Consider the following 26,286-nt stretch of genomic DNA (forward strand, 5'->3'; position numbering starts at 1 on the left):
GGCAAGAACAAAAAAGGGGATTAGTGTTTCGCAGCGAAAGTATGTTACTGACCTCCTAGTTGAAACTGGCATGCTAGGATGTAAACCCAGCAAAACCCCGATAGAAACAGTAAAGAGGGTTGAAGATTGTGGAAAACCAGTAGAAAAGGAGAGGTATCAGAGATTGGTTGGCAAACTGATCTACCTATCACATACTCGACCAAATATTGCATTTGCAGTTAGTGTAGTAAGCCAACACATGCACTCACCAAAGGAAGTTCACTTCAATGCCGTATACAAGATCCTTAGATACCTCAAGGGATCCCCAGGAAGAGGACTCTTCTTCAAGAAATGTGAGAGCAAGGAAATAGAGATCTTTACAGATGTAGATTGGGCAGGATCAGTGGAAGATAGAAGGTCCACCACAGGATATTGTACATTCGTTTGGGGAAATCTCGTGACTTGGAGAAGCAAAAAACAGAATGTGGTGGCTCGTAGTAGTGCTGAAGCTGAATTCAGGGCAATTGCTCAAGGGATTTGTGAAGGACTGTGGTTACGAAAACTATTGGAGGAATTACGGGTACCGGTGAACCTTCCTATCAAACTCTACAGTGACAATAAGGCAGCTATTAGCATCTCTCTTAATCCAGTCCAACATGACAGGACTAAACATGTGGAGGTAGACAGACACTTCATCAAGGAAAAAATTGAAGGAGTTATATGTATGACTTATGTACCAACCAAGGAACAAACTGCAGATATTCTCACTAAAGGCTTGGGACGACAGAGTTTTGAAGATCTTATTAACAAGTTGGAGATGATTAATATTTATGATCCAACTTGAGGGGGAGTGTTAAAATGTCAACCTAGAATATCTTTGTAAATAAAACAAATTAGGAAAGTGAGTAATTAGTGAGTAATTATGGGGGATTTGATTTCATTTAATAGGAAATTATTTCCTTGATTAGAATAGGTTATTGTATTATATATTGGATTGTACGAAGGAACAAAATTATGAAAGAAATATTTTTTCCAATCTTTTCTTCTTTCAGTAAGTGCTGCAACCATTCTTAGAATGGGTGCTTTAGGGTGCTAGGTCTCTTGAATCTCAATTAAAGAGATTTAAAAGTCCACCTTCCCTATTCACAAAGGTACCCTAAACCGGATCTTTTGAAAAACAAAAGTTTTCATTTATTTTGACTTTCTAAAAACAAAATAAAGTGGTGACTCCATATTTAATAAAATGAGTAAGATAACCCAAGGATCGTTTTGTTACTTGCTTTGGTTTATACAAGTCAGCATATGTTGGCAACCCAAAACGGGTCTTCAAAACCCAATGTTGACAAGGGGCAGAGGGCAAATGGAATAAAGCTACAAAAGGAGGAATTTGCCAAGTCGAAAATCTTTTTTTTATGACCACAGATTGCCTCACATTGCCTTGCATAAGAGAGATTTAGAACTAGGACAAAGCAGTACAATGGAGTGTATGCTTGCCATTGTAATTCATAAAAGACTTTTAAGTTAGCTAACTCATGCTGAGCCTTCCTACCTTGCTTTCACCAAAATCCAAATCAACTTCTTCCCCCAAGGATAAACACAACCATAAACTCATCTTGTCCTACAATTCAATCCCCAACCTGTTCATTCGCCTGCTGTCCTACATCTTTACCATCATCCTCAAAGAGATTAACATGGGTCTTCAACCAGTTTTGCCTGTACATGGGAAACGTCTCCAATTAGATCTGAGGAGTTTGAAACATACCTATAATGTTCATGAAATTCATCCAATAATATGACACCATTGCACGCAAAATCACTAATGAGATCCCTTCTACTATCAGGCACTCACCGCCTTTCTTCCTATCCTAAATGTGACCACTCTCACTGTCATTTTTACCTGATTTCAGCATCAATTCCTTCAGAGTTTCAACAACATAACCCTCAAATTTACTTCAATTATGACACAGAGAGTTCACCATAACTCCTCCTTCATCACTGCCCTACATGCATACATTTTAATAGACTTGTCCAGAACAATCTTTCTCACACCAGGGACAAACTTATTCCCATCATTATCACCCAATCTCTTGAATATATATTTTTTCAGTACAACTCTTGATCTCCAGACTAACTGAACTCCCCCTCTATTGCCAATTCCCACATTATTAACCATTTTGTTCAAAATAGCTCTAAGATACGAGATTTATGGTCATCCAATTTTAATTCAGATTTAGTATTCTGATCAATATTACTTCCTGAAACTATCAGCACTGATAGAATGGTTGGCCTCCATTCCTGATGCTCTATCCTTCTGATTCGAAAGGAAACTTCTAGAAGAAGACCTGCCAACTTTGAAAATAAACAGCGAACTCACAATCTTTCCTCTTTCCCACTTATGCAGCATCCATATTATCAAAGCAGGAATCCCCTTCATATTTTAATCCATGACCTGCTCTTGAAGAAGAATCCCCTCAGGCCATACCTCAAACTCTCCAACTGTCGCTGATGTCATTTTATAGTCAAGCCTAGACCAACAGACCACTCTGCCAGATTTACCTGGAATTCCACATCAATATAAAAGCCACAAACACTTCACCAACTCAGCCAGGTCTGCTAGAACTTCTATAACAAGCCTTTCCTCTCCCAGCAGCCCCATGGTGCATTATAGTTACTCATAGGTCCACTTATCAGTAACCCACTAGACATAGGACGAATATCCTGATTTAATCTGTTACTTATTAATCATAGTGTAAATTGTTAATTGAATTTCCTCTGTTCGTCTCTGTCTCTCTCTCTCTCAAGCATCTGAATCTCTCTCTCCATCTGACTTCTTTTTCTTCTCTTAATAAACATAGAAATTTCATTAAGAGAGAAAGGATGAGAAATTGTCTTTGAAAATTACAATTAAAAAGAAAATAGAAATAAAAATTATGACAAAATAGCCTATTGACCACAATAGATGTGAGAGAAAAAGTCCCTTTCAAGCACCTAGACACATGAAAAAACAAAATACTCGCATTATTTATTTTTCTTTATATAGATTTCAAGTAAAATGATATTAACACTATGACATGGATTGATTTTTTTTTTTTTATATATAATACCGTGGCATAAATTGTTCAATATGCACACTCAATCCATTTTGAAGTAGATACGTGGTAAACTCTTGAACTACTGAACATATTTTTTAATGAGTATCCAACAAAAAATATAGACACATTTCCTATATGGCTATACCTCAGTTCAGTGCTCTGTCGAACATGGGTACATCAAGGTATAAGGAAAATGTATATCTGTAGACAAATCGTATTTGGAGGACTGATCTTATGGAATTCCTTGGTAATATATGCAACAAGTCAGCATACCATGAATCTTTTATATGCATTTTAGCACAAAAAAGTATCTCGAGTAAAACTACAAGAACACTTTATTAACAATTCTGAAATACTGTCCTGACTTAAGACAAATCCACCATTTCAAACATCATCAAATTATGCAACAAGAAGAGAACATGATTAGCCAATTAAAATCTGCAGACAGTCATTGCTTCAAATTAATGAAATTTTAATTGCTTCCACTGAGAATACGCAAAGAAAACATTTTCCAAAAAGAAAAAAAAAAAATACAGTATCAAAAGATATTGCATGTGTGAAGTAACAACTATAGCTTTACCACTGAATGTAAATCTCATGTGAATGTGAGATCAAATTTACTATATCCAAAATCCTCATTTGACAGCTGATATATTCACAAATACCCATAATATTATCAGGGAAACATCTTTGACCTTTGAGTTTTATAATATTTCATAAGCCACAAAGACAAAAAAAAAAACAAAAAAAAAAAGAGAGAGAGCTTACAATCTGCTTATAAAATTCCGGAGAGCATCCTTGGAAAAGAGAAACCTTTCTAATGTATGGCTCAAATAACTTCCGTGAAATCTGCAAACAAGAAACAGTGAGTGCTGATGCAGAATCAAGCAGAACCAGACATAAATTCATACAACATAGAGATGCAGAACATATGCAACACAACATTAACAAAACAAAGGACGGAAAAAGAGCTGCATATCCTCTTAGCTGTCGACAAATTCAGTTTAAATAAACTGGTTGTATTGTATCCAATCCTCTTCTAGAAACTCTTCACGTAACACTAAATCATAAAATTGAAAAAATTTTAAAAATCATTTCTTACATAACTGTGGTTTCAATCCTTACTAAATGTTCCCATTGTTTTGTTTTTTCACTTCCAAAAAAATATTCAAGAAAGCTAATGTATTATTGAACAATCATCTAAAAATAAAAGGACATAATGCCCAAAAAGGAAAAATGCAGATGGCTTAATTTTGCAAGAACCTTAAGAAAAAAGCTAATTATGAGATCCCTGTGTTTCATGTGGCATAAAAAGATATGCACCCACTGGTGCCAAATTCAATCTAATCATCTCTTTGAATAACACTGTTAGAAACATATGATTCCCATATAATCTTGCATCACAAGAAAGAATTTTAAGGTACTCTAATCTTGCTAAAGGTCCCTCTGAAAGAATTTTCTTTAAAATTCTGATTTGATCTTTGAATTTAAAACCCAAATGATATCAAATGTCAAGAGTTAAAGCAAAAGGAGCAGTAATATCAGGCCTTCTCCTTATGTTTCCATTGAAGCACTATAGATGACATTCGCTCCCTAGCAGATCAGTTGCATGTGTCATCCCCACATATAGCTCAGTTAGCTAAAAAAAGTAGCTGATTCCACATGTGAAGATTTAGTTTTAGTCAAGGATTCCCCCACTTTCACAGTGGATTTGCTTGCACAGGACTCTTTCTTTTTTTTAGAAGGTAAGAAAACTCATCACAGATTTTTTACCTTTAAAAAAAAAAATTGCCATCATTGTTAGAGGTTATTTATGTCTTTTAGAATTATTATTAAGTGTATTAGTATGTTAATTAGTGAGAGTTAGTAAGGGCATTATTGTCATTAGAATGTATTTAATTTGTATTATAAATAGAGGGAAAGACCTATCTTCAAGTTAGGTCATTCATTTTAATCAAATCTTAACATGGTGTCAAAGCATAATCCAACCTAAACCCTATTCCCCTCGGCCATCACCAGCAAAACCATTGCCAATGTCCTTCCTAGAACCACCTCCACCCCACATTATTTCACAAAACCAACCATACACCCAAAAACAGAACCCCTCGAAGCCTAATCTCATTGCCAGAAAAGCGCTCACGTGCCAGCCAAATGCCGGCAGAGCCAATCCCACGTGCCGGCATGAGTAGTTTTCTGGCCACCCTTTTCCATTTCTTTTTTTTTTTTCCTCTGCCGTGTTCTGATTCCTTCTCTTGACAATATTACCAAGCTGTTGGGCCCGTTTTTTGCTAAAAAAATCCAACCTTTTTCAACCATGCACTTGCAGTATTCCATTAATCTCAGTTCAAGTTTGTGAAGGCTTCTTTGTGAGTTTTTAGGAGCAGTGGCAGCGTTCGTATGTTCAGTTGTGAGGCAGTGGCAGTGCTATATCCGTTGGTGAGTCGTTCACCTCGTCCGTGGTTGCATCGGTGCTTCACATAGTTTGAGGTTGTCCTGATTATTTCTGATTGTTCTTCTCATTTGACATTGGTGTGGTTGCTGATTTGTGACTTGGGATCATGGTCTTAAATTTCCACGAAATTGTCAAAATTTTCGTCGAAATTTCCGATTTCCATCACCCTCGAAATCGAAATGGCAGTCGATTTCTATCTTGCATAATTTCCATCAAAATCTCAGCAAATCATCCGAAATTTATTGAAATCTCGAAATTTTAACGAAACTTGTTGAAATTTTATCTATACAATGAAATTTCATCGGAATTCAAATGAAAGATTTAGGAGTGAACTGAAATTTCTCTTTTAATCTATTTTATTTATTTTATCGAAACGAAATATTATTACAAGTGCTTTTGAAATTATATAAAAAAAATAAACTTACAGTAACATTTTATTTAACCACTCATGTCTAAATTATCATTATTTGTACAATAAATAATATTTAAATGATTTATGAAATTTAATTTGTATTAACTGAATATGAATGTACATTATCTTACAAACATGTCTAATACACATAATATTTTACAAATTTTCCACCTCATACAAAACATAAATGTATTTAATTTGTAATATATTAGTCCTAAAACTTATATTATTATGTTTGTTAACCATTTTTAAAGTTTTACAAAGAACTTCATGCTTTACTACAAATTTCCGTTATTTTTTCAAATCGAAATTGAAATTGACATCGAAATTAAATTTCCGTCGAAATTTCCATACTTTTGGAGCTTCGAAATTTGAATCGAAATTGAAATTTAAGACCTTACTTGGGATGGAATCTATGAATCCCAAAAATTTGTTTCTGACATCGTTGCCACAAATAATGACCCAAAGTTGGATGGAAAGAACTATATTCAATGGTCTAAAGTTGTTCAGGTTTATTTAGTAAAAGAAAATCTAACCACTTGCTCCAATATGATCCTTTTGATGAGAAGCGAAAAGACATGTGGCTTCAAGAAGATGCCGTGATTGTTTCACTCTTGTAGAATTCAATGGAGCCACGGATTGCACAAATGCGTATGCATCTAGATATGTGCAAGGAGATTTGGGATTATGTCAAACTTCTATACTCTAGTAACATTACAAGTATGTATGATTTATTCCACAAGTACTTTCAGTTACAACAATGAGATAGGAGTACTGTAAATTGTTTTGGAGAGATGAAGCATACTCTTAAGGAGCTTCAACCTATAACTGCCAACGTTTATGAGATATAGAAGTAGAGGGAGCAGATGATAGTTCTTTGTGTTATAGCAGGCTTGAGACCCAAGTTTGAGGCAGTCCAGCCCCAGATACTTAATAGCTCCAAGCTGCCATCATTTGTCGATGTTCATTCTCGTGTCCTTCATGCTTCCTTTAGCACACATTCACCTACTCTTGCATCTGGCTTTTAGAGGACAACCTTCGCTACATAGGGTGATTCTAGTTCTCTAACAAATAATTGCAAAAGTTTTAGAGGTGGTTCGAGTGGTCATAGTGGTAGAGACGGACGAGGTAGAGGTACTCCTCGCAAGTGCACTCATCGTGGATGGAGTAATCATACTATTGAGCATGTTGGGATCTTCACGGTAGACCTTCACGTGTTGCCAATGCAGCCACCACCAACTTCACACCTTTGGGGGCAGCCAATGCAGCCACCACCGACTCCTCATCTTTGGGGCTGAGTGGGGGGCAGCGTACTGTATCCATGTCAAAGAAAGAGTATTTCAAGTTCCAATAGTATCAAGCATGACAACAAGCTTCTCTTCCCATTGCATCTCTTTCCCAAACAAGTAATCCCACAGTATGCCTATCATCTAGTACTTGTCGTCCTAGTCCTTGGGTCATAGACTTCGCTGCCACTGATCATATCATAGGTATACCTAACTTCTTCTCCACTCTTCAATATCCTGCAAATTTACATTGTGTTACACTTGCTAATGGACCCACCATAGCAGAAAAGGGAATTGGGACTATAAATCCCACTTATTCTATTCTCTTCCTTCGGTCTTATATATTCCCAAAAATATTTCAATCTTATGTCCATTAGCAAAATTACTAAATCCATGAATTGTTTAGTTACATTCTGAAAGTCGAGGTGTGATCCCAAGAGGGGGGTGAATTGGATATTTAAAAAATTATGCGGAAGCTTACTCTCTTTTAACTATTATTTTCACAAGTGATCTTAACTTCTCAATAACAACAATATTTTCAGCAGAAAAATGTATCAATATAAATATGCTTTGAATGTAAACAAGTTCATGCTATGATTCCAATAAGTGATTAAACTTCTCAAAAACAACAAATTTCAATCAATATAAATATGCTTAACTACAGCATAATTGTTGCAATGATTCCAACAATTAATCCAACAACACAATGAAAGTAAAATTATTCACAACATTCACAACAGATACATATCAAAATAAATATGCTCGGAAATATGAAGAGTTAGGGAAGAGAGTAACACCGAATTTTTACAAGGTTCGGCGATCCGTGCCTACGTCCTTGCCTCAAGCAACTCGCTTTAAGGGTTTCACTATCCCTCCTTTAGTAGGCAGAGAAGTCTCTCTCTTTTAGTAAGCCGAGAAGCCTTTTACAAACTCTCCTTCAATAGGCGGAGTTGCCTCTCTCCTTTACTTAGGTGGAGTTACCTCTCTCCTATACTTAGGCAGAGTAGCCTCACTCCTTCACTAGGTAGAGTCGCCTCTCTCCTTCAATAAGCGGAGAAGCCTCTCAAGCAAAAATCTCCTTTCGCATGTTCAACAATTCAATCCCAGAACCATTAGTTTACAAGAACTAATCAAGAACTGATTTGTACAAGTTAAACTCTCTAAAAAGAGTGGATACGTACACAAGTAAACTCTAATACACTCTCAAAATAAGATTGCAACGAAGCTTAAGGAGTTTAGCTAAGGTTTTCTGGTTTTGAAAAGCAATAAGCATGAAAATATGAACACAAAAAAGCTTTCAGCAAGAACGGTGCTTTTTCTCTTTAATTGCTACATTCAATGTCTAAAACATGATTAGGGTTAGTTATTTATGAATTATAGTCGTTGTGAATGTTTTAATGACTTAATCTTTGAGAATTGAAGAGATTTTCTGCCATTCCGAAATTTATCGCGAGCGCTTCAGTCGACTGAACTCTAAGATTCGGTCGCCCGAACCAACTACATCTGGCAATTAAAATGGCAGTATTATTTCGGTCAACTGAGCCTTTGCCTCGGGGGCCTAAACATCCTGAAATATAAGTTCCTTTATATTTTTCGTTTCAAAAATAATTTTAAGCTTTTGAAATAACTTTTTGACCTTGTAAAAATATTTTCCAAGAATTTAAAGGGTATCTAAGGTCCAATTACGTAACCTAAGAGCTTTGCAACAAAATCAAGTGAGGTGTACTTACAAGAATTCCTAATTTACAATACACATAACAAACTATTTAGGTCTTCACGTTCTTAAGCTTGGTCTTCATCCAAGCTTTATGTTAATAGCCATAAATGATTGTCATGTATGCTTCATGGCTTTCCATTTTGCATCTTCCATTGTACTTTAATACCGTTATACCTGTTTACACACTTGATGGCACAATTAGATGCCTTGGTTCGTCATTATCAAAACGGGATTAAGCCTTGTTAGGCCAACACATTCTTCCTTGATTTTGTAGTTATTCAAGATTTGAAGACAAAGAAGACGATTGGCAGAGGGCATGAAGCTGGTGGACTCTATCACTTTGACCCACTATCTCCTTCCATCGCCTACACTACTGCTGCCACAACTTTTCAAATTCATTATCGTCGTGGTCATCCTTCATTAGAAAAGTTAAAATGTCTTGTTCCTAGTTTGAGTTCTGTGTCTAGTCTTGATTGTAAGTCTTGTTAGTTGGGAAAGCACCATCATGTTCCTTTCGCATCCCGAGTCAATAAACGGGCTGCAAGCCCTTTTATGTTAGTTCATTCTGATGTTTGGGGATCTAAAAGGGTTGTGTCCAGGTTGGGTTTCCGATACTTTGTAACCTTTGTGGATGATTATTCAAGAATGATTTGGTTATATTTAATAAAAGATTGTCATAAGTTATTTCACGTATTTTGTGTCTTTTTTTCTAAAATAAAGACTCGATTTGGTTTTCCAGTTCGAATACTTCGAAGTGATAATGCTAAAGAGTATTTCAACGCACGCACAATTCACTACTTACATGACTCAGTTTGGTATTGTTCATCAATCATCCTGTGCCCACATTCCTCAACAAAATGGAATTGCAAAGAGGAAAAATAGACATCTTGAAATCACTCGCACCTTCCTTTATCAAACACATCTACATAAAGTGTTTAGGAGTGTTGTTGTACTTATTGCTTGTTATCTGATCAATAGAATGCCTTCCTCTATTCTTAGTGGTAAAATTCCCTACTCCATTCTCTTTCCTAATTCACCTTTATTTTCTCTCCGTCCTCGTTTATTTGGGTGTGTGTCCTTTGTTCATCAACTAGCTCCTAGGGTGGATAAGTTGGATCCTCGTGCTATGAAATGTGTCTTTCTATGCTACTCATATAGTCAAAAGGGATATCGTTATTATAGTCCTGTGCAGCATCGCTTCTTTGTTTCTACCGATGTTACCTTCTTTAAATATACACTTTACTATGCCCAATCACTGAGTGTTGTTGAGCTCAATGAGTCTCTTCCTTTGCCTAATCTTCCAGATTCTACTTTGTTGTCCTTGCCCAACCAACCATCTAAGTCTCCATGTGGCTCGAGTCCTTCTCATCATCTTGATTATCCTAATTTGCAGGTGTATTCACGATGGCGGCTCCAAGGACAGGCGTCCCCTCTAGCTTCTACTACCACACCTCTGGTTTCCTCGTCTAATGATCATACTCCCCATGATGTTGATCCTCCTATTGTTCTTCGAAAAGGTAAATGCACATGCACTCAACATCCCATTTCCAACCATGTTTGTTATGACTCCTTATCCCCCTCCTATTATTGTTTTGTTACTGCTCTATCACCTACAACCCTTCCTAAATCTGTTTCGGAAGCCTTAACCCATTCTAGGTGGAGGGATGCTATGGTTAAATCGATGATTGCTTTACATGACAATGGTACTTGGGACTTAGTATCTTTTCCTCCTGACAAGTCTGTGGTTGGTTGTCGCGGGGTTTACAGTATGAAAGTCAACCTTGATGGTTTCGTGACTCATCTAAAGGCTCGTCTTGTTGCTAAGGGGTATACTCAGTTGCATGGTCTGGATTATTCTGATACTTTTTCTCTGGTTGCCAAACTTACATTAGTGTGTTTGTTCATCTCCTTGGCTACTAGTTGTCACTAGTCTCTACATCAATTAGATGTGAAGAACCTAGGGTTTACTGGTTCGAAGGGCAGAAAGTAAGAGAAGGGTTGTGTCACTTGTGTGGGTGTGGGCATGGTTGGGGCACTTTCAAACAATGATGAATCATATTGGGCTTGTCGTTATTAGAGGTGGTCCAAGTGTGGGGATGGTTTTGGAATTGGACTGCATACAAAATTCTAAAAAGAAGGCCCAAATACAATAGTAGATGAAGTGGCTTAAGGGATTCAGGTTGCCTAAAAAGAGAATTTTTTAATAAGCAACGAGGTACTCTTGGTTCTTTGAGTAGCAAGAAGGTTTTGGTTCAGGGTGTGGTGAGGCAATGCTCAAGTTCACCACAGAGTGACGAGTCTTCTCCAAAAGAGGGACAGGACTGAAACCAAAACATTGACAAGTTTATGACATGATTGAGAAGGAGATTGAGTGTTTGGAGTATTCAAAAGCTTCCGGTTAATGGTAGATATGTCCTTGGGGAGAGAAGTCACAAGAGAAGATGGTAACCAATTGTATGTCCATTGCTAATGCAGTTGTGTGTGTGAAAAAGAATAAGGGATTATAGCAGGCGTGGGGGATGTCTTGGGTGTCAATAAGGAATCTATTCAAGCGGTATTCTTAAAGTTTACAATTGGCCAGTGACAACACATGGGGTTGTTGAGATGCGAAAAAGTGTTTGAGGTGACATGTGATAATTCTGATACGAGAACAACAAAATCTTTAGAGAGGAATAAGGTAGTTTTACTATTACAAAGAGTCTAAAAGTTGGTAAAGATGGTGTTAGTGGTTATTTAGTCATTTACATTATTATTATGTGTTATGAGTTATGTTAATAAGTGTGAGTTAGTAAGGGTATTATGGTCATTGGTATTTTACTTGACATATATTATAAATAGAGGGAGAGATATATCATTGAGGTGAGGTCTTCCATTTTACCCAATTATTCAACATGGTATAGAGCAAGATCCGACCTAAACCTTAATTGCATAACTGCCGCTAAATCAACCCTAAATATCATAATACCACGCAACCTGCTGCGGTTGAAGGGTCATCAGCATCGCCAAAGTCCAGGAGCAGCTTCAACAGTTGCTGGAAAATACTGCAGTCGCCAGAAAAATCCTGGATGCTTCTGTCCTCTTCAACATCTCAAGAAATACCTCATATTTTGTGAGGCTTCTTGCCCTCTTTTGATTGCAGTTTCTTTTCTCTCTATCAATAAATTTCTTTACTTATCAATATATATATATATATATATATATAGGTACATATATATTGTTACAGTAAGGGGCACCACCCAGCAAGGTGCCCCTGTTAGTAAATCTATTGGCTTCACATGCAAGCATTAAACAGATGCTGGTTGGGCAGATGTAATAGACCCAAGCAATGCATGGGTATAAAACCAGTATGCATCTAATGCTCCAATGGCAAAGGTCAAGACCAATATTAACAATTGTTTCCCTTTTTCTGATTTACTGGCCACCTAATTAACAAATTTATTTCTTGCGAGTGAATAAAAAAACAGCCCATACATAACTTCCACAAAAGGCAGTCGACACATTAGTGAATTAACAAATTATGGAATTACATTGACCTGCAATAAGAATGAATAAACTAGTTTCACGCACCAAAGAAACTACAAACGTTGAAATAATTGAACACCTCATGCTTTGAATACCTTAGCACGAATAGAGACAGGGATATCTTTAAGAACAGTAGTATCTGTGTAGCTGCTCTCATAGTCTAAACGCACATGGCCTTTGATCTCATTACTCAAGTTCTTTCCAAGTTTATTTCTATTCGTGTACTTGATGAGTTCAGCCATTTTATCCCTAAACCTTTCCGTCCTTGATCCTTTCACAATCAATGCTGCCATATTACCAAGTAAATAAGCACCAAGAATCATGTCAAAAGATACATATAACATGATGAATACCATCTCCCTAACATTGACTGCATGTATCTCGCCATAACCTGTAAGAGTGCAGGGCACAGTTACTACAAAATTAAGCTTCCAACTTGGAATTATGATTATGTTCAAAAAGGATGTATTGTTAAGCATTAATGTGAGGAAACCGATACCAATGTCACTCACAATAGAATGTAGATGAGCTCATGATTAAAAATATGTGAAGTAATGTAGCATATACATATCTAGATCTCAGAGATTATCATTATATTAACAACGGGATTTGTGTCATGAGGGGGAGAGAGAGAGAGAGAGAGAGCGAGAGGCCAAGGTTGTCGTACCCAAGAACAAATTGTCTAACCGTCATCATCATCATACCAACATTATCCTTAATATTCAAGATTCCAAATGATCCATTTTATAAAAACCAGATAGCCTTGATCTACAATTCACTTTTATGCACGTGTGCTCCAGAACACATATTTATAATGTATCCTCATCAATCTTTAATGCATCAGGATTTCATGTTTGCAATATGTTCTTACAAATATACAAAAAACCCATTTGCTTCCTTTGGAACAATCAACAAAATGAAGAATCATGGCTCAGAAATCTAAAGGAATTTGTTTTATAAAGCACAACAATGTCAAGATAATATAAAGATCATTCTCAAAATGGAAAAATCAAGATTGAAAAAAATAAAAAAAATAAAAAAATAAAAATAACTCTGACCTCAAGATTAACACATCGCAATCTCAAGAGAATTGATTACAATTCACATGTTCCACTAATTATCAAAATGTCTTACAAATGCAATTCGATAACAAAGTAAAGCATAAATAAGCTTACCAACAGTTGCCATGGTAACAATGGCAAAATATAGTGATGTTATGTAGCGCTTCCAAAGATCAATGTCTCGGAAATTTGAATAACTATAGTCACCCATATTTAAGCTTCCTATCCATGTGTAACCTTCCTGTGATGGGGGCAGAGTAGTTGCCAGATAGTAAAAGATGCAAGCAGCTGTATGTGTACAATACAGTTCAACAACAAATAGTTTCACAATCCTTGTACATAGATAATTGATGCGAATGTCTTTCTCTAACTTCTCAAAAAACTCAGATACTCTAAGTGCTCGACTCAGCCTAATCCATAACAAGTATCTTACTGGTTCTTTTCTTCCACAACCCTGGTCAGAACAAATATATTAGGAGTTTAGAACCAGACAGATAAGCCTGCCACTTCATATAAACAAAGGAAATTGGAACTATGAAGGAATAACCAAAATGAAGTAAACATGCTATTTAAGAAAGCTCAGTCTGTTTTCAGAGCTGACCAAAATTTAATAGTATAAAGGCCTGTAATGTCTTTTCAGCTTGCAAATGTGAAAGAATACCATCTAGCATCCCAGTGCAGATCAAAAGATATAACACAGGAAACAGGATCTGATATGTGCGACTATTTGTTAAGCATTTTACTAACATCCCTTTCCATGAAATTTTGACTATTATGCACCACCTCAACAACATAATGCCTGCTAGATCATTTTTATGGCAGATCATTTATAAATATTGGCATATATGCAGCTAAGATTTGCTTTTACTTCTCTACTACAAAATAAGAGATCATTTGGAACTAATTATGGAAAAATTTCTGAAAAAAGTAAACGTGATTAGTACTGAGAATAAGTATTAAGTACTGATTATAAAAATACTGAAAGTCATTAACTACTATTTAGTTGTGCCAAAAAAAGTGCTGATTATAAGTACTCGTAAAATAAATAGTGTTTGGATACTTACTTTTGTTACTAGTATTTTGTGAAATTATATTATTATCATGTGAATAATATTACTATATTTCAACATAAAATAATATATTATAACACAAAAAATAATGTATAATTAATATTTATGTTCATTGAGATTCTTAACAGATAGTTTTAAAATTGTCTAATTAACAAAGCAATTGAAATTTATAATTAACATTAAATATTTTCTAACTATTAAATTATGTTAATATTTTTAATTATATTTTCTAATTAATATTTGTAATTAACATTTTTTATATTTTCTAATTAATGAATGAATTAATACTTATGCTGACTAACATATTTAACTAGCACTCCTACTAAACATTTTAAATATTGTCTAATTAATCAATATTTGTGAGTAAAATTTTTAACATTTTGTAATTAAAAAATTAATATTTATGTCAATTAACAATTTCAATTGACCTATTTAATATTGTCTAATTAAAAAATTAATTTATAATTTTAATTAAATTTTCATTAAAATTTAAATATTGTCTAATTAACAATTTAAATTAAATTTTATAAATAATATTTTTAATTAACATTTTAAATATTTTCTAATCAACAAATTAATTAATATTTATGTTAATTAAATATTTTTAATTTATTTTTTAATATTTTCTATTAAAAACAATGTACGATTATTATTTTTAAACTAAAAATAATATTATTAATAATTTATGTATATAACATTATTAGTTAAATAATATTTTTATAATTTGTCATTCATTCTTAATTAATAAAACAACCCTCAATGCCATAAGTAGTCTAAATTTGCAAGTTTGCCACATACGAATGGTAGCTACTTATAAGTAGACAAAAGTAATCCTTGATTACTTCTAAAAATGTACTTATTTTTGCTCTAAAAAAGTAGTTTTGAAAAAGTACTTTTTACAATAAGTACTTATTTGGGTGCAAGCCAAACAATACCTTTTTTTTTGGGGTAAAAATACTTAAGTACTTTTTGCAATAATTACCTTTTTGGATCCATATGATGCAAAATAATACCAATAGAAAGGTACATTAGTCTTCCCGCTTAAGTTATTGTTCAGGGCATACCATTTTTGTAAGGGGGACGGAAAAGACAATTATGTGCTTCAAGTGTCCACTTTGTTATCGAGGATGTTGGCCAGTAAAAATTTAAAATACAACAATAATAAGAAGAAACCAAGCCTTAAGTCACGCTAGGTGGGGTTGGCTACATGAACCCCTTTTCACCAATTTAAGCGATCATGGACAACTTCCTTCGACAAATTCAAGGCAAGTAAAAATTTAAAATAAAAAATAAAAAAGCATAGCTCACATATTCTTTGCACGTAGATAGTATATGGCACTACGTCATTAACAATAATGGATTCATAAGTGTACCCCATTTATCTTGTAATATATAATTTCAAGTCAAATACTTATTGTTTCATGCATACAAGTAGGTATGTTTCAATTTAAACCTCGTGTTAGTGTATACACTTCAAAATTTTGTAATGAAATCAATGGAGGCCTAAGCTTAAACCAATATTTCTCTGTACTAGAGCTGGATATATCATACAGATGATTCTATCACGCTTCATCTCGTGCATTGTTATAGCGTTGTGCAACCTTGCAGTTTTGATGAACATTTTACAAAAGTTAAAACCCCAAACTTTTGTTAAAAGCAGCACGACTTTATTTCTTTTAATATAGAAAAAGAAGCTTTATTGAACAAGAAAGGAGAAAAACAGATATAATAAAGGAGAACAAGAAGTACTCACACATGAAAACAAAGAAAACAAAAACAAAATCAATTTAATAAAGCCACCCAATCTCAGTTGACATCTCATAAACAGTAAACCTTAAAAAAAATCCTGCATTATAAGCCCATAGAGAAGCCAAATACCTTATCCCATCCCAAAGAAGCCCCACGGATAATCTCTTTCCAAAAATAAAAAAATAAAAAAAATTAGCATTCCTTTCCATCCCAATTCCCATAATGCAGTGAAAAAAAGCACACCTCAACAATCTCTTTCCATCCTCACTTTCCCAAAACCAGGAAAAGATATATCCAGGAGCTCCTTCACAGAATTTGGACAAGCCCACACCTCAGGAAAAATTCCAAAAAGAATATTTCACAAATCCCAAGCAAAAGAGCAATACAAAAACAAATGAGATGCATCCTCAGAACAATTTACATGCATAAGAACATATCAAGAGCTCCTTGATAGACTTTGGACAAACCCACACTTCACAAAAAATTCCAAAAAGAGTATTTCACAAATCCCAAGCAAACGACACATAACGGGAGAAAAGCTTTAGAAGGCCTTCTACTCTTCAGCAGATTGTTGGTGTCAACTCTATTAAGCACCACTAGCCAAACAAATGCCATTATCTAGAAGGAACTTTAGTCTCACAAATACCACAATGCAGAGGAAAATTCATGTCCACCTTAATAAGGTGACAAAAGAAAGACTTTCAAAAATAGCCCTAGAAGGATTCAAAGACAAAACTCTACCATTACTTGTGAGAGAGATATGGCAAGCCTCCAATACAAGGAGCAAAGAAGACAGCTCCTCAACCTCTCTATTATTTAATTCCCCTCTAAAATGAAAATCCCAAGAAAAGGAAACCCTCTCAAGAATAAAGAAACAACAAAATCACATCATTGTGATGAGAAGAGAGAAGACAAAAGCAAGCAAAGGATCAGGACAAAGGATTCAACCCCACCCCCCACCCCCCCCCGCAACCCATCTATCCATCCTCCTCCCATAACCTAATACAATTATTTCAACACAATTGAAACTTGTTGGAGGAAGAAGAAGGATAAAACTGGGAAATGAAACTCCAAGAACTCTTTCTTGTTACTAGTTAACTGAAGTTATTTAGTGTTACTGCTGTGCATTATTGCTGTGTTAGTAAGCATGAGTCAGTGCATTATTTTTTTATATATATACAACAAAAGAAAGATTTCAATGATAAGAGGATAATTTACAAAAAGGAGAAAAAGGCTTCTCCCATCAAAATTCTGGATTAATCCAGAAAAAATAAAGTAAAAAAACTGGGAAAATTAATATTCAGAGAAGAAGATTCCTCAATTCTCGCTGGACCTCCGAAAACTAACTCCCTTAAAAAGAAACCAAAACCAACACATCATAAAGATGCCGGATAATGAACCTTCTCCCACACCAGCAGCCAATTCAATTTTATCCCTGAAAAAATCTGTGCCTTACACTCCAACCATAATCCCCACAACACTGCAAAAATACTGCATTTCCAAAGTGCAACCCTCTCCCTCCTTCTACCAAACCCCTCAAAAGAAATAGACAACAATTCCTCCACCAAGGCTGGGCAAACCCAAGATTCTCCCATCATGCCAAATAATTCATTCCAGATTCTCCAAGCATAATCAGTGTAAAAATAGGTGAGTGGCCATTTCAGAATTCAAATAACATAGCATGCAAACATCTAAAGAAAAGGCGTTCAAAGGTCTCCTGATCTGCAACCTGTTGTTAGTATTGATTTATTAAGCACAATCATCCATCTGAAAACCTTAATTTTTGGGGGAGCTTGGGCCTTCCCAATAAATGAATATAGGGGAAAACAAGAAATGAAACAGGTCAAAAACTCAAACCGAAAAAGTACTAATAATAATAAATAAAATAATTAATTAAACACACTTACAAGAATGCACCTCAGAATGATCTAAAACCCAAGACCAAGTATCCCTAGCTGAAGCAAGACGACAATTGTTCAATAACACAGCAAGGATGAAAGTTCCAACAGCTCTCTATCATTAAGAGATCTTATGAACTGAAACTTCCAGGAAACCAAAGCCTACCCGAGTCAACCACAAAGAAGAAAATCATACTATCTTGCCCTGAGCTCAAATGAAAAAAACGAGGAAAAGAAGCAGCTAGAATATGATTCCCCAGCCATGGATCATTCTGAGAATTAGTGTGTTATTAGTAAGGGTAATATGGTCAATGTAATGTACTTGACATATATTATAACCTAACATTGTGATTAGGTCTTCCAATTCACCCAATTCTTCAACATGGTATATCAAAGCATAATTCTGAGAGCTAAACCCTAATTGCCATAACCACTTCAAAATGAAGCCCAAAACCCTAAATCCACTACATGTCTACCACTGTAGGACAATTGCCAGCACAATGTAGGTATGAAACCAGCCAGCAGTCACCGGAAGCCACAGCAGTCACCGAAAATTCTCTGAATGACACTCAAGAACACAACCCATATGACATGTGTAACCAACTTCTTTTTTACCCTCAGGTATTCTATAAATCTTCCTCGAGTTACAATACTGGGTCCATTGCTATAATTAAGGGGATAGGAACAGTAAATCCTAATCCTTCAATCTCTCTTTCTTTTGTGTGTACATTCCTAAATCCCCTTTCAATCTCATGTCTATTAGTACAGCTATGAAGTCATAAGATTGTTATGTAACCTTCTTTCCCAATTCTGTTGTTATTCAGGATTTGAAAACAAGGAAGAGGATGGGCACACAACATGAGATTGGTGAACTTTTACTACTATGAATCGCTCTTCCCTTCCATTGCTTGCAGTGTTGCTGCTGCTTCACCACAACAAATCCACTGTTGCCTTGGTCATCTTTGGTTGGGCAAGTTAAAACAGCTAATTCCTACTTTGAATTTTATGTCTAATCTTGAGTGTGAGTTTTGCCAATTGGGAAAGCACCATTGTGTTCCCTTTGCTTCCTACGTAAATAAATGGACAGTCATCCCTTTCATTTTAAATCTATCCCAATGTTTGGGGTCCTAGTCATGTCATATCAAAGTTAGAGTTTCGATACTTCTTCACATTTTTGTTACTTGCTATATTTGTCGATGACTACTCCAGGACGAATTTGTTGTATGAAAATCGTTCTTAGTTAAAAGTTAGGGTTTCAATACTTCTTCACATTTTTGTTACTTTTCTACATTTGTCGATGACTACTCTAGGATGAATTTGTTGTATGAAAATTGTTTTGAGTAGTTTAAGAACTCCTGTGCCTTCTATTCGTAAATAAGGACTCAGTTTGATGTAGCAGATACTTCATAGTGACAATGCTAGGGACTACTTCAATACTCTATTCACTACCTATATGACTAACTCTCGCGTGATCCATTAGTCATCACCCCACAACAAAATAGAGTTGCATATTGGAAAAACAAAGGGCCTATTTAGTTGTTGAAAATAATTTTCTTTTTCCATTTTAGTTTTCCAAAAAAATTACAAAATATTTAGCTAGTTTTTCATTTTTACAACATGTATGAAATAAATGAGCAACAATAAACATTTTTGGCACTATTCTCATGTGGAGCTAGTTTTTTTTTTAATTTATAATTTTCAAATAATTACAAAAATGCCACCTTGTTTTCCAATTTTTCAAATTTATATAGAAAAGTTGGAAAACACCTTCTTTATTATTTTCTAAATTTCTAACTCTTACTTTGTGCATGAGGGCATGGAATTCGGATCTTGGACTTTAATTTATGTGGATTTTGTATAGAAATTTTTTTTAAATCCACACAAATCCAAATTCAAGCCCCAAAACCCATGATTCCCAAAATATTACCTTAAATATTGTTTTGAAAAATTGAAAAACAAGTTTTTTTTTTGTAATTATTTTGAGATCCAGAAATAAAAAATGAAAATTGTTCTGCACTTAAACAAATTCTTTATTTTTTACCTTTTTAACACAATTCTTGAAAACCTAAAAAATAAGCTAAAATTTTTATAATAATTTGGAAAACTAAAAAATGGAAAAGGTAAATGTTTCCATAATTAAATGGGCCCAAACATTTCTTAAAGTCTATTGTGTCAAATGAATGTCCCTTAAGTTTTTTTGGAGTGATGTCGTGCTCATTGCTTACTCTCATCAATAAAATGCATCCTCTATCCATGGTGGTAAAATCCTATATTCGGTTACCTTACCAAAGGCTCCTTTGTTCACACTTCCTCCTTGTATATTTGTGTTGACCCTATGGGTCATACCTTGTTTTGATTCTGACAAATACTCCGGTATTTAATGGTTGACGAGTGTGTGTGCAGGCTTTCGTTGACAATGTCATATGATGACACTCGGAGACCCAAAGAAAAATGAAGACCCTTATTGCTTTTTAGTGTTGTAATTTTTATTCATTTGGGTCTGTAATAAGCATTTATTCAAAGGTCTGTAATTATCATTGCATAGCATGCATGTAGGGATAAGGAAGCTCAAGACCTTAGGGATCACCCTTCGGTTGACCGACGCCAGATTTTTTCGGCAAGCAAAACGACCTTAGAATGACCCTAGGTCCCAGCACTTACACATAAAATAGTCCCCACGATCACATTTAATACCATGGGAATAAATTGAATAAAATCAAGACTTAAAGGTAAAAATCAGAAGGCATTCGGACAACCAAACTTGGCAATACATTTTGCCTCGGTCGACCGAACAATTGGAAAGTCAAAATGTTGACTTGGTTTCAGGCGACTGAACCAAAAATGACCGCAGCGTCCTCGGGGGACCGAACGTCAACTCTGACTTTTCCCAACAACTTGGCAGCCCAAACTTCACGTTCAGATATGCCTCAAGCTACCGAACATTCAAGTTCGGCAAACCGAAGTTGACACCGGGCAACCAAATCACGGACCTTTTGGAAATCGCCTCGGTTCAGCAAACCGAACCTTGATTCAGGCACCCAAACTTTAAAATAAACTTTTTTTATTGTGTCTGTTCAGGCGACCGAACCGTGGATCAGGCGCCCGAAACTCTCAAGTTGTTTTATTTTTCACCGCGGTTAAGAGGGATTAAACAGGGTTATTTTCTTTAAACTGGTTTAAAACAAATTTAAGAATCCCCATTTTATCCCCAACGGTTATAATTTTCACCACTTCTATATATAGGGGTTCATTTGTGAGGATTAGTAGGAAATTGGCAAATTGATTAGGGAGAAATCCTCTGAAAATTTCCAAATCTTATTCTTTCATACTAAGCCCATAACACTCAAATACCTTCATTCCTTTGAGAAATCTTACATTGTGAGTGTTTATTCATTATCCTATATTGCTAGAAACCCTCACTTGCTTGTATGCTTGTGATTTTTATTTGAGGATTAAGCAAAAGATTTTTCCTCCAATTTTATTTAATAAATCTTTGTGTGGGAAAAATCTTATAGCTAAGTGAGTCTTTGCATTGTCATTGCAAGACTCATTGAGCATGTATTTTTGTGTGTGCAAAAATTTTTTTACAAGCTTATTTTTAAATATCTCCTTGCGCTTGAATATTGAGAAAATATTGTTTAGAGATATTTAGAATATGCTTGGTAGAAATCTTTGAAACCCTAAGCTTGTGATTGAGATATATTGATACATAATTTCAAAGATAGTTCTAGGATACACTCTTGTGCTTGATTGACTATAGACATAACTTTGAGTGTTGATTGCACAAGTAGAACACCGAGCTTATAAATTCCTACATTATTGGTGTGCATTGATTAGTGCTTGCTCTTAGTAGTACAAATCAGCTTGTGTAAGAAGCATTTCCGTGTACGTAAATTCTATAATCGTTGTATTCCAGGCGTGAGCCCGAAGAGGAAGACTAACCTTGTTGAATAGTCTCAGATTGGCTTAGACCCGGTTAGGAAAGCTAGGTGCACCATCCTGCTAAGGCGTAGGTTGAGGTCAGCCCCGTGAATTGACCTGATTGTAACCGGTGCCGGTCCACCCGTTAAGTGAGCATTAGTGGAATCCTCAGGTTTACGAGCTAGAGGCGGGGACGTAGGCAGTATTGGCCAAACCCCGATAACATATTGTGTGTCTGTTTATATTTTCGCATTTTATATTCCTGCACATGTATATTATAGTGTGAATAATGCGCATGATTTAAATTTCCACATATTATATTTATTTGTGTATTTGGGATTGCCTAGAAAGACCCTAGGTTGTGAAATACTGCTAATATCTGGTTTAACCTAGGAATAAGTTTTAAAATTTCAATTCACTCCCCCCTCCCCCCCTTTTTCTTAGGAATACATCAAAGCTAACAATTTGGTTATGTCCTTTGCCCATCAATTAAGTCAAAGAATAAATAACTTGGATCCTCATGCAATAAAATGCATTTTTTTCAGCTACTTTGGTACTCAAAAGGGATATCAACCTTATAGCCCTACTTTACAATGATCCTTTGTCTATGCTAATGTCACCTTCTTTGAGTCTACACCATACTATTACAAATCCTTGAGTCCTATTGACCTTCCTCGGCCTAGCTTTCCAGATCTTAATCTATTATCTCTACCCCATGCTCCTACATCTTCATCCAGAGTCCTCGTAACTTGGATTATTCTAATTTTCAATTGTGTGTAACAACAACTCAAGGGAGGAGAGTTTCCACTAGCATCTACTTTTACAACTCTAGTTCCCTTGTCTAATGATCCTATTTCCCAAGATGTTGATCTTCCCATTGCTATTCAAAAAGATAAGTTGTACCCACCACCCAATCTCTAATTTTGTTTGCTATGATTTCTTGCCACCTTTATATCATTACTATTTTGATAGTACCCTATCTACTATTGCTCCTTAAAAATCTATTCTGAAGCCCTATCCCATTTGGGTGGAGGACTACAATGATTGAAGAGATGCATGCGCTACAAAACAATGATACTTTGGAACTGGTACCTCTTCTCCTCATAAGTTAATGGTTGGTTGTTGAAAGTCAAATTCGAATGGTTTTGACTAACTTTAAGGCTTGTCTTGATGCTAAAGCATACATTTGTTTGGATTATTCTAACACATACTTTCCAATAGTCAAACTTGCCTTTGTTTGTTCATCTTTGTAGCCATCACATGCCATTGGCCTTTGCATTAGTTAGATATGAAGAATGCCTTCTTGTGTGGTGATTTTCAAAAGGAGTTTTATATGGAGCAACCACCTAGGTTTGTTGCTCAGGGGGAGTCACAATTAGTGTGTTGACTCAAGAAATCCTTGTATAGTCTCAACCACTCTCCCAAAGCACATTTTAGTCGATTTAGTGCCTTATTACTTATGTTTGATCTTCAGCAATGGCCAATATATAACTGTATTTTATCATCATATTGCTTCTCATAAGACTTGGCTTATTGTGTGTGTGGATTATATCACCATTACTAGTGATAATGATCGACGTAGATTTCTTCAAGCATTTTCTACAAACTAAATTTTAGACAAAGGATTTAGGTCCATTGATATACTTCTTGGCTATAGAAGTATCCAGGTCTCGTATGGGGACCATCACTACAGAAGTATGTTCTAGATATTTTAGATTAAGGATCGTATATAAGATATATGAACCCAAAGCATGGTATGTCTAGAGTGAAATATCTATTATAACCATCCTTCCTAGCCACTTTGTTGCCAATACACCCATGGATCTCAACAGCAAGATAGTGTCAAATGTGGGTGATTTGTTTGTAGACCATGGAAGATACCAAAGACTTGTTAGAAAGTTGAACTATCTCATAGTCACTCAATCCAATATATATTTCGCAACAAGTTTTGTGAACCAGGTTCTTAATTCTCCAACAAGAAGTTATTTGTGTCTTGAGATACCTCAAAGTGTACCTAGGAGAGGTCTCCTATATTATGATAGGGACCACACTTATGTTCAAGGAAGATAGAAATGCATATTGGGCTGGGTCACCATCTAACAAAATTTCCACAACCAGGTATTGTGTTTTTGCTAGTGATAACTTGGTATCCTAGAAAAGTAAAAAATGACTATGGTGGCTCTCGACTAAAAATATCAGCCCATAGCCCACTACATGTGAGCTCATTTAGCTAAAGAAAATATTAAAAGAACTTGGTTTTCCACATTCTCTACCTGTGGAGTTGATGTGGATAACTAGGTTGCTATTCATATTGCCTCCTCCTAGTATTCCAGGAGCAAATGAGACACATTGACCACTTTTTTCTTGAGAAACCCGTGTAGAATCTCATTACAACAACTCATATGAAATTTAAATTCCAACCTGAGGATTTATTCACAAAAGCCTTAGGAGGTGCACGGGTTAAATCCATTTGTGACAAGTTATGAGAATATGATATATATGCTCCAACTTAAGGGGAAGCATTACTACTTGCTGTAATTATTTAGTGGTGGTGTTGTGTGTTGTCGCTATGTTAGTAAGCATCAGTTAGTAAGGGTAATGTGGTCATTGTTATGTACTTAGCATATATAATAAATAGAGGAGAGGCCTATCATTGTGACTAGGTCTTCCAATTTACCCAATTCTTCAACACTCCTTAACCCCAAATTAACATCCCACCCATTATCTTTTTTTCCATTATTTTCATAACTTTGTGCCAAAAGAAATTCACCACTGAGGGAAGCAATCATAACTATTTAGCCAAAAGGACAATGTTTTTAGACACCAAACTACTAAAACTCAATCCCCCTCCTTCCTTTGACCTATACACCACTTCCCATTTAACCAAATGATTTCTTTTCTCCCCTACACTTGACCAAATTAAATATCCTATCACCCTCTCAAGCTTTTAAATTACCCCTCATGAAATCCTAAAAAGAGATAAAAAAAAAAAATACATAGGAATGGTCGACAAGCTAGCTTGTATGGGAGTAATTCTACCTCCTAAAGAGAGGGGGAAAAAAGCCTCACCACTGGATCTCAAAAAGCTAAGGAAGAAGGCTTAACTCCCAAATGGATTCCTAAATAGGTTGAAGGACACTAATAAATACCATAACTAGGTCAGCTCCAAGACCCTTTTATTTGAAGGATTAAGCAGCCCAACAACACTCATACCTAAATTAGTTTTAAGACCAAAAGCTCTCTCAAAAATCTCCAATATATTGAGATTACTTAGAAAAGAATCAACATGGTCATCTAAGAATATGACACTGATAGTGCCATCAGCGAATTGCAAATGAAACACTACCACTTCTTCCTTACCCACCTTAAGACCCCCACAACCCCATGTCTACCACACTATCTATCAATCTAATCAACATATCCACCACAAGGACAAATTAAAAAGCTGATAAAGAATCCCATTGCCTAACCCACCTAGAAGAACCGAACCACTCTTTAGGCTGAGGATTAGTGATCATTAAAAAATAAGCATTAGGGGGACAGCCCTTAATCCAATTCCGCCACCTATCACCATATCCTTCCCTCCTAAGCACCCTATCCAAGAAGTCCCAACCAACACCATAAGCCTTCTCAATGTGATAACCATACCCTTTAGGGCCACGGTATATTTAAACTACTTTGATAAATTAACATGACTTGCTTTGTTTGCAATAAACAAGTTCACACTAGCCATGTTATTCATTTATTTGAGTTGTGTTAACTGATATTGGAAATTCCTTTTGACTTACCAGTGGTAGGAGGGGCTTAAATGAAAGCAAATTATGAGGGTCGTGCTAAAGCATACATAGCATAAGAGTTGAGGGAGGGAAAAAAATGGAGCATGCTGAAACCGGTGTGGCACCTGGCAGCACTACAAACCAGCAGCAGCAGCTGCCAGGACACCTAGAACACAGATGTCAGCACTGCAGATGTTGCCGCCAGCTGCTACTGTCCTGCCCATGTGTCCAGCTGCTGTCTTCAAGTGTCTTGACCTTTCCAGCCCTGCAGAGCAGCCTGAACACAGAAAAGAATACCACAAACTCTTGCTGAAAACCCTAGTTCTAGAGAGAGAGTGGAGGAGAGAACCT

General features: G+C 35.7%; 1 protein-coding gene across 1 annotated transcript in view; it reads right to left on the reverse strand.

The window, feature by feature from the left end:
• The window catches only part of LOC131146744 (potassium channel SKOR-like), a 151,065-nt gene that overhangs the window by 107,126 nt on the left and 17,653 nt on the right, over nucleotides 1-26,286 (reverse strand). Inside the window, exons 4-6 of the mRNA XM_058096511.1 lie at nucleotides 13,636-13,975; nucleotides 12,556-12,851; nucleotides 3,840-3,920 (exon numbers count right to left, since the gene is read on the reverse strand). Of these exons, the coding sequence (XP_057952494.1) occupies nucleotides 3,840-3,920; nucleotides 12,556-12,851; nucleotides 13,636-13,975 (717 nt within the window). The remainder of the gene's footprint in view (nucleotides 1-3,839; nucleotides 3,921-12,555; nucleotides 12,852-13,635; nucleotides 13,976-26,286) is intronic.

This window comes from Malania oleifera, chromosome 13, assembly GCF_029873635.1.
Source record: "Malania oleifera isolate guangnan ecotype guangnan chromosome 13, ASM2987363v1, whole genome shotgun sequence".
Taxonomy (NCBI): domain Eukaryota; kingdom Viridiplantae; phylum Streptophyta; class Magnoliopsida; order Santalales; family Ximeniaceae; genus Malania; species Malania oleifera.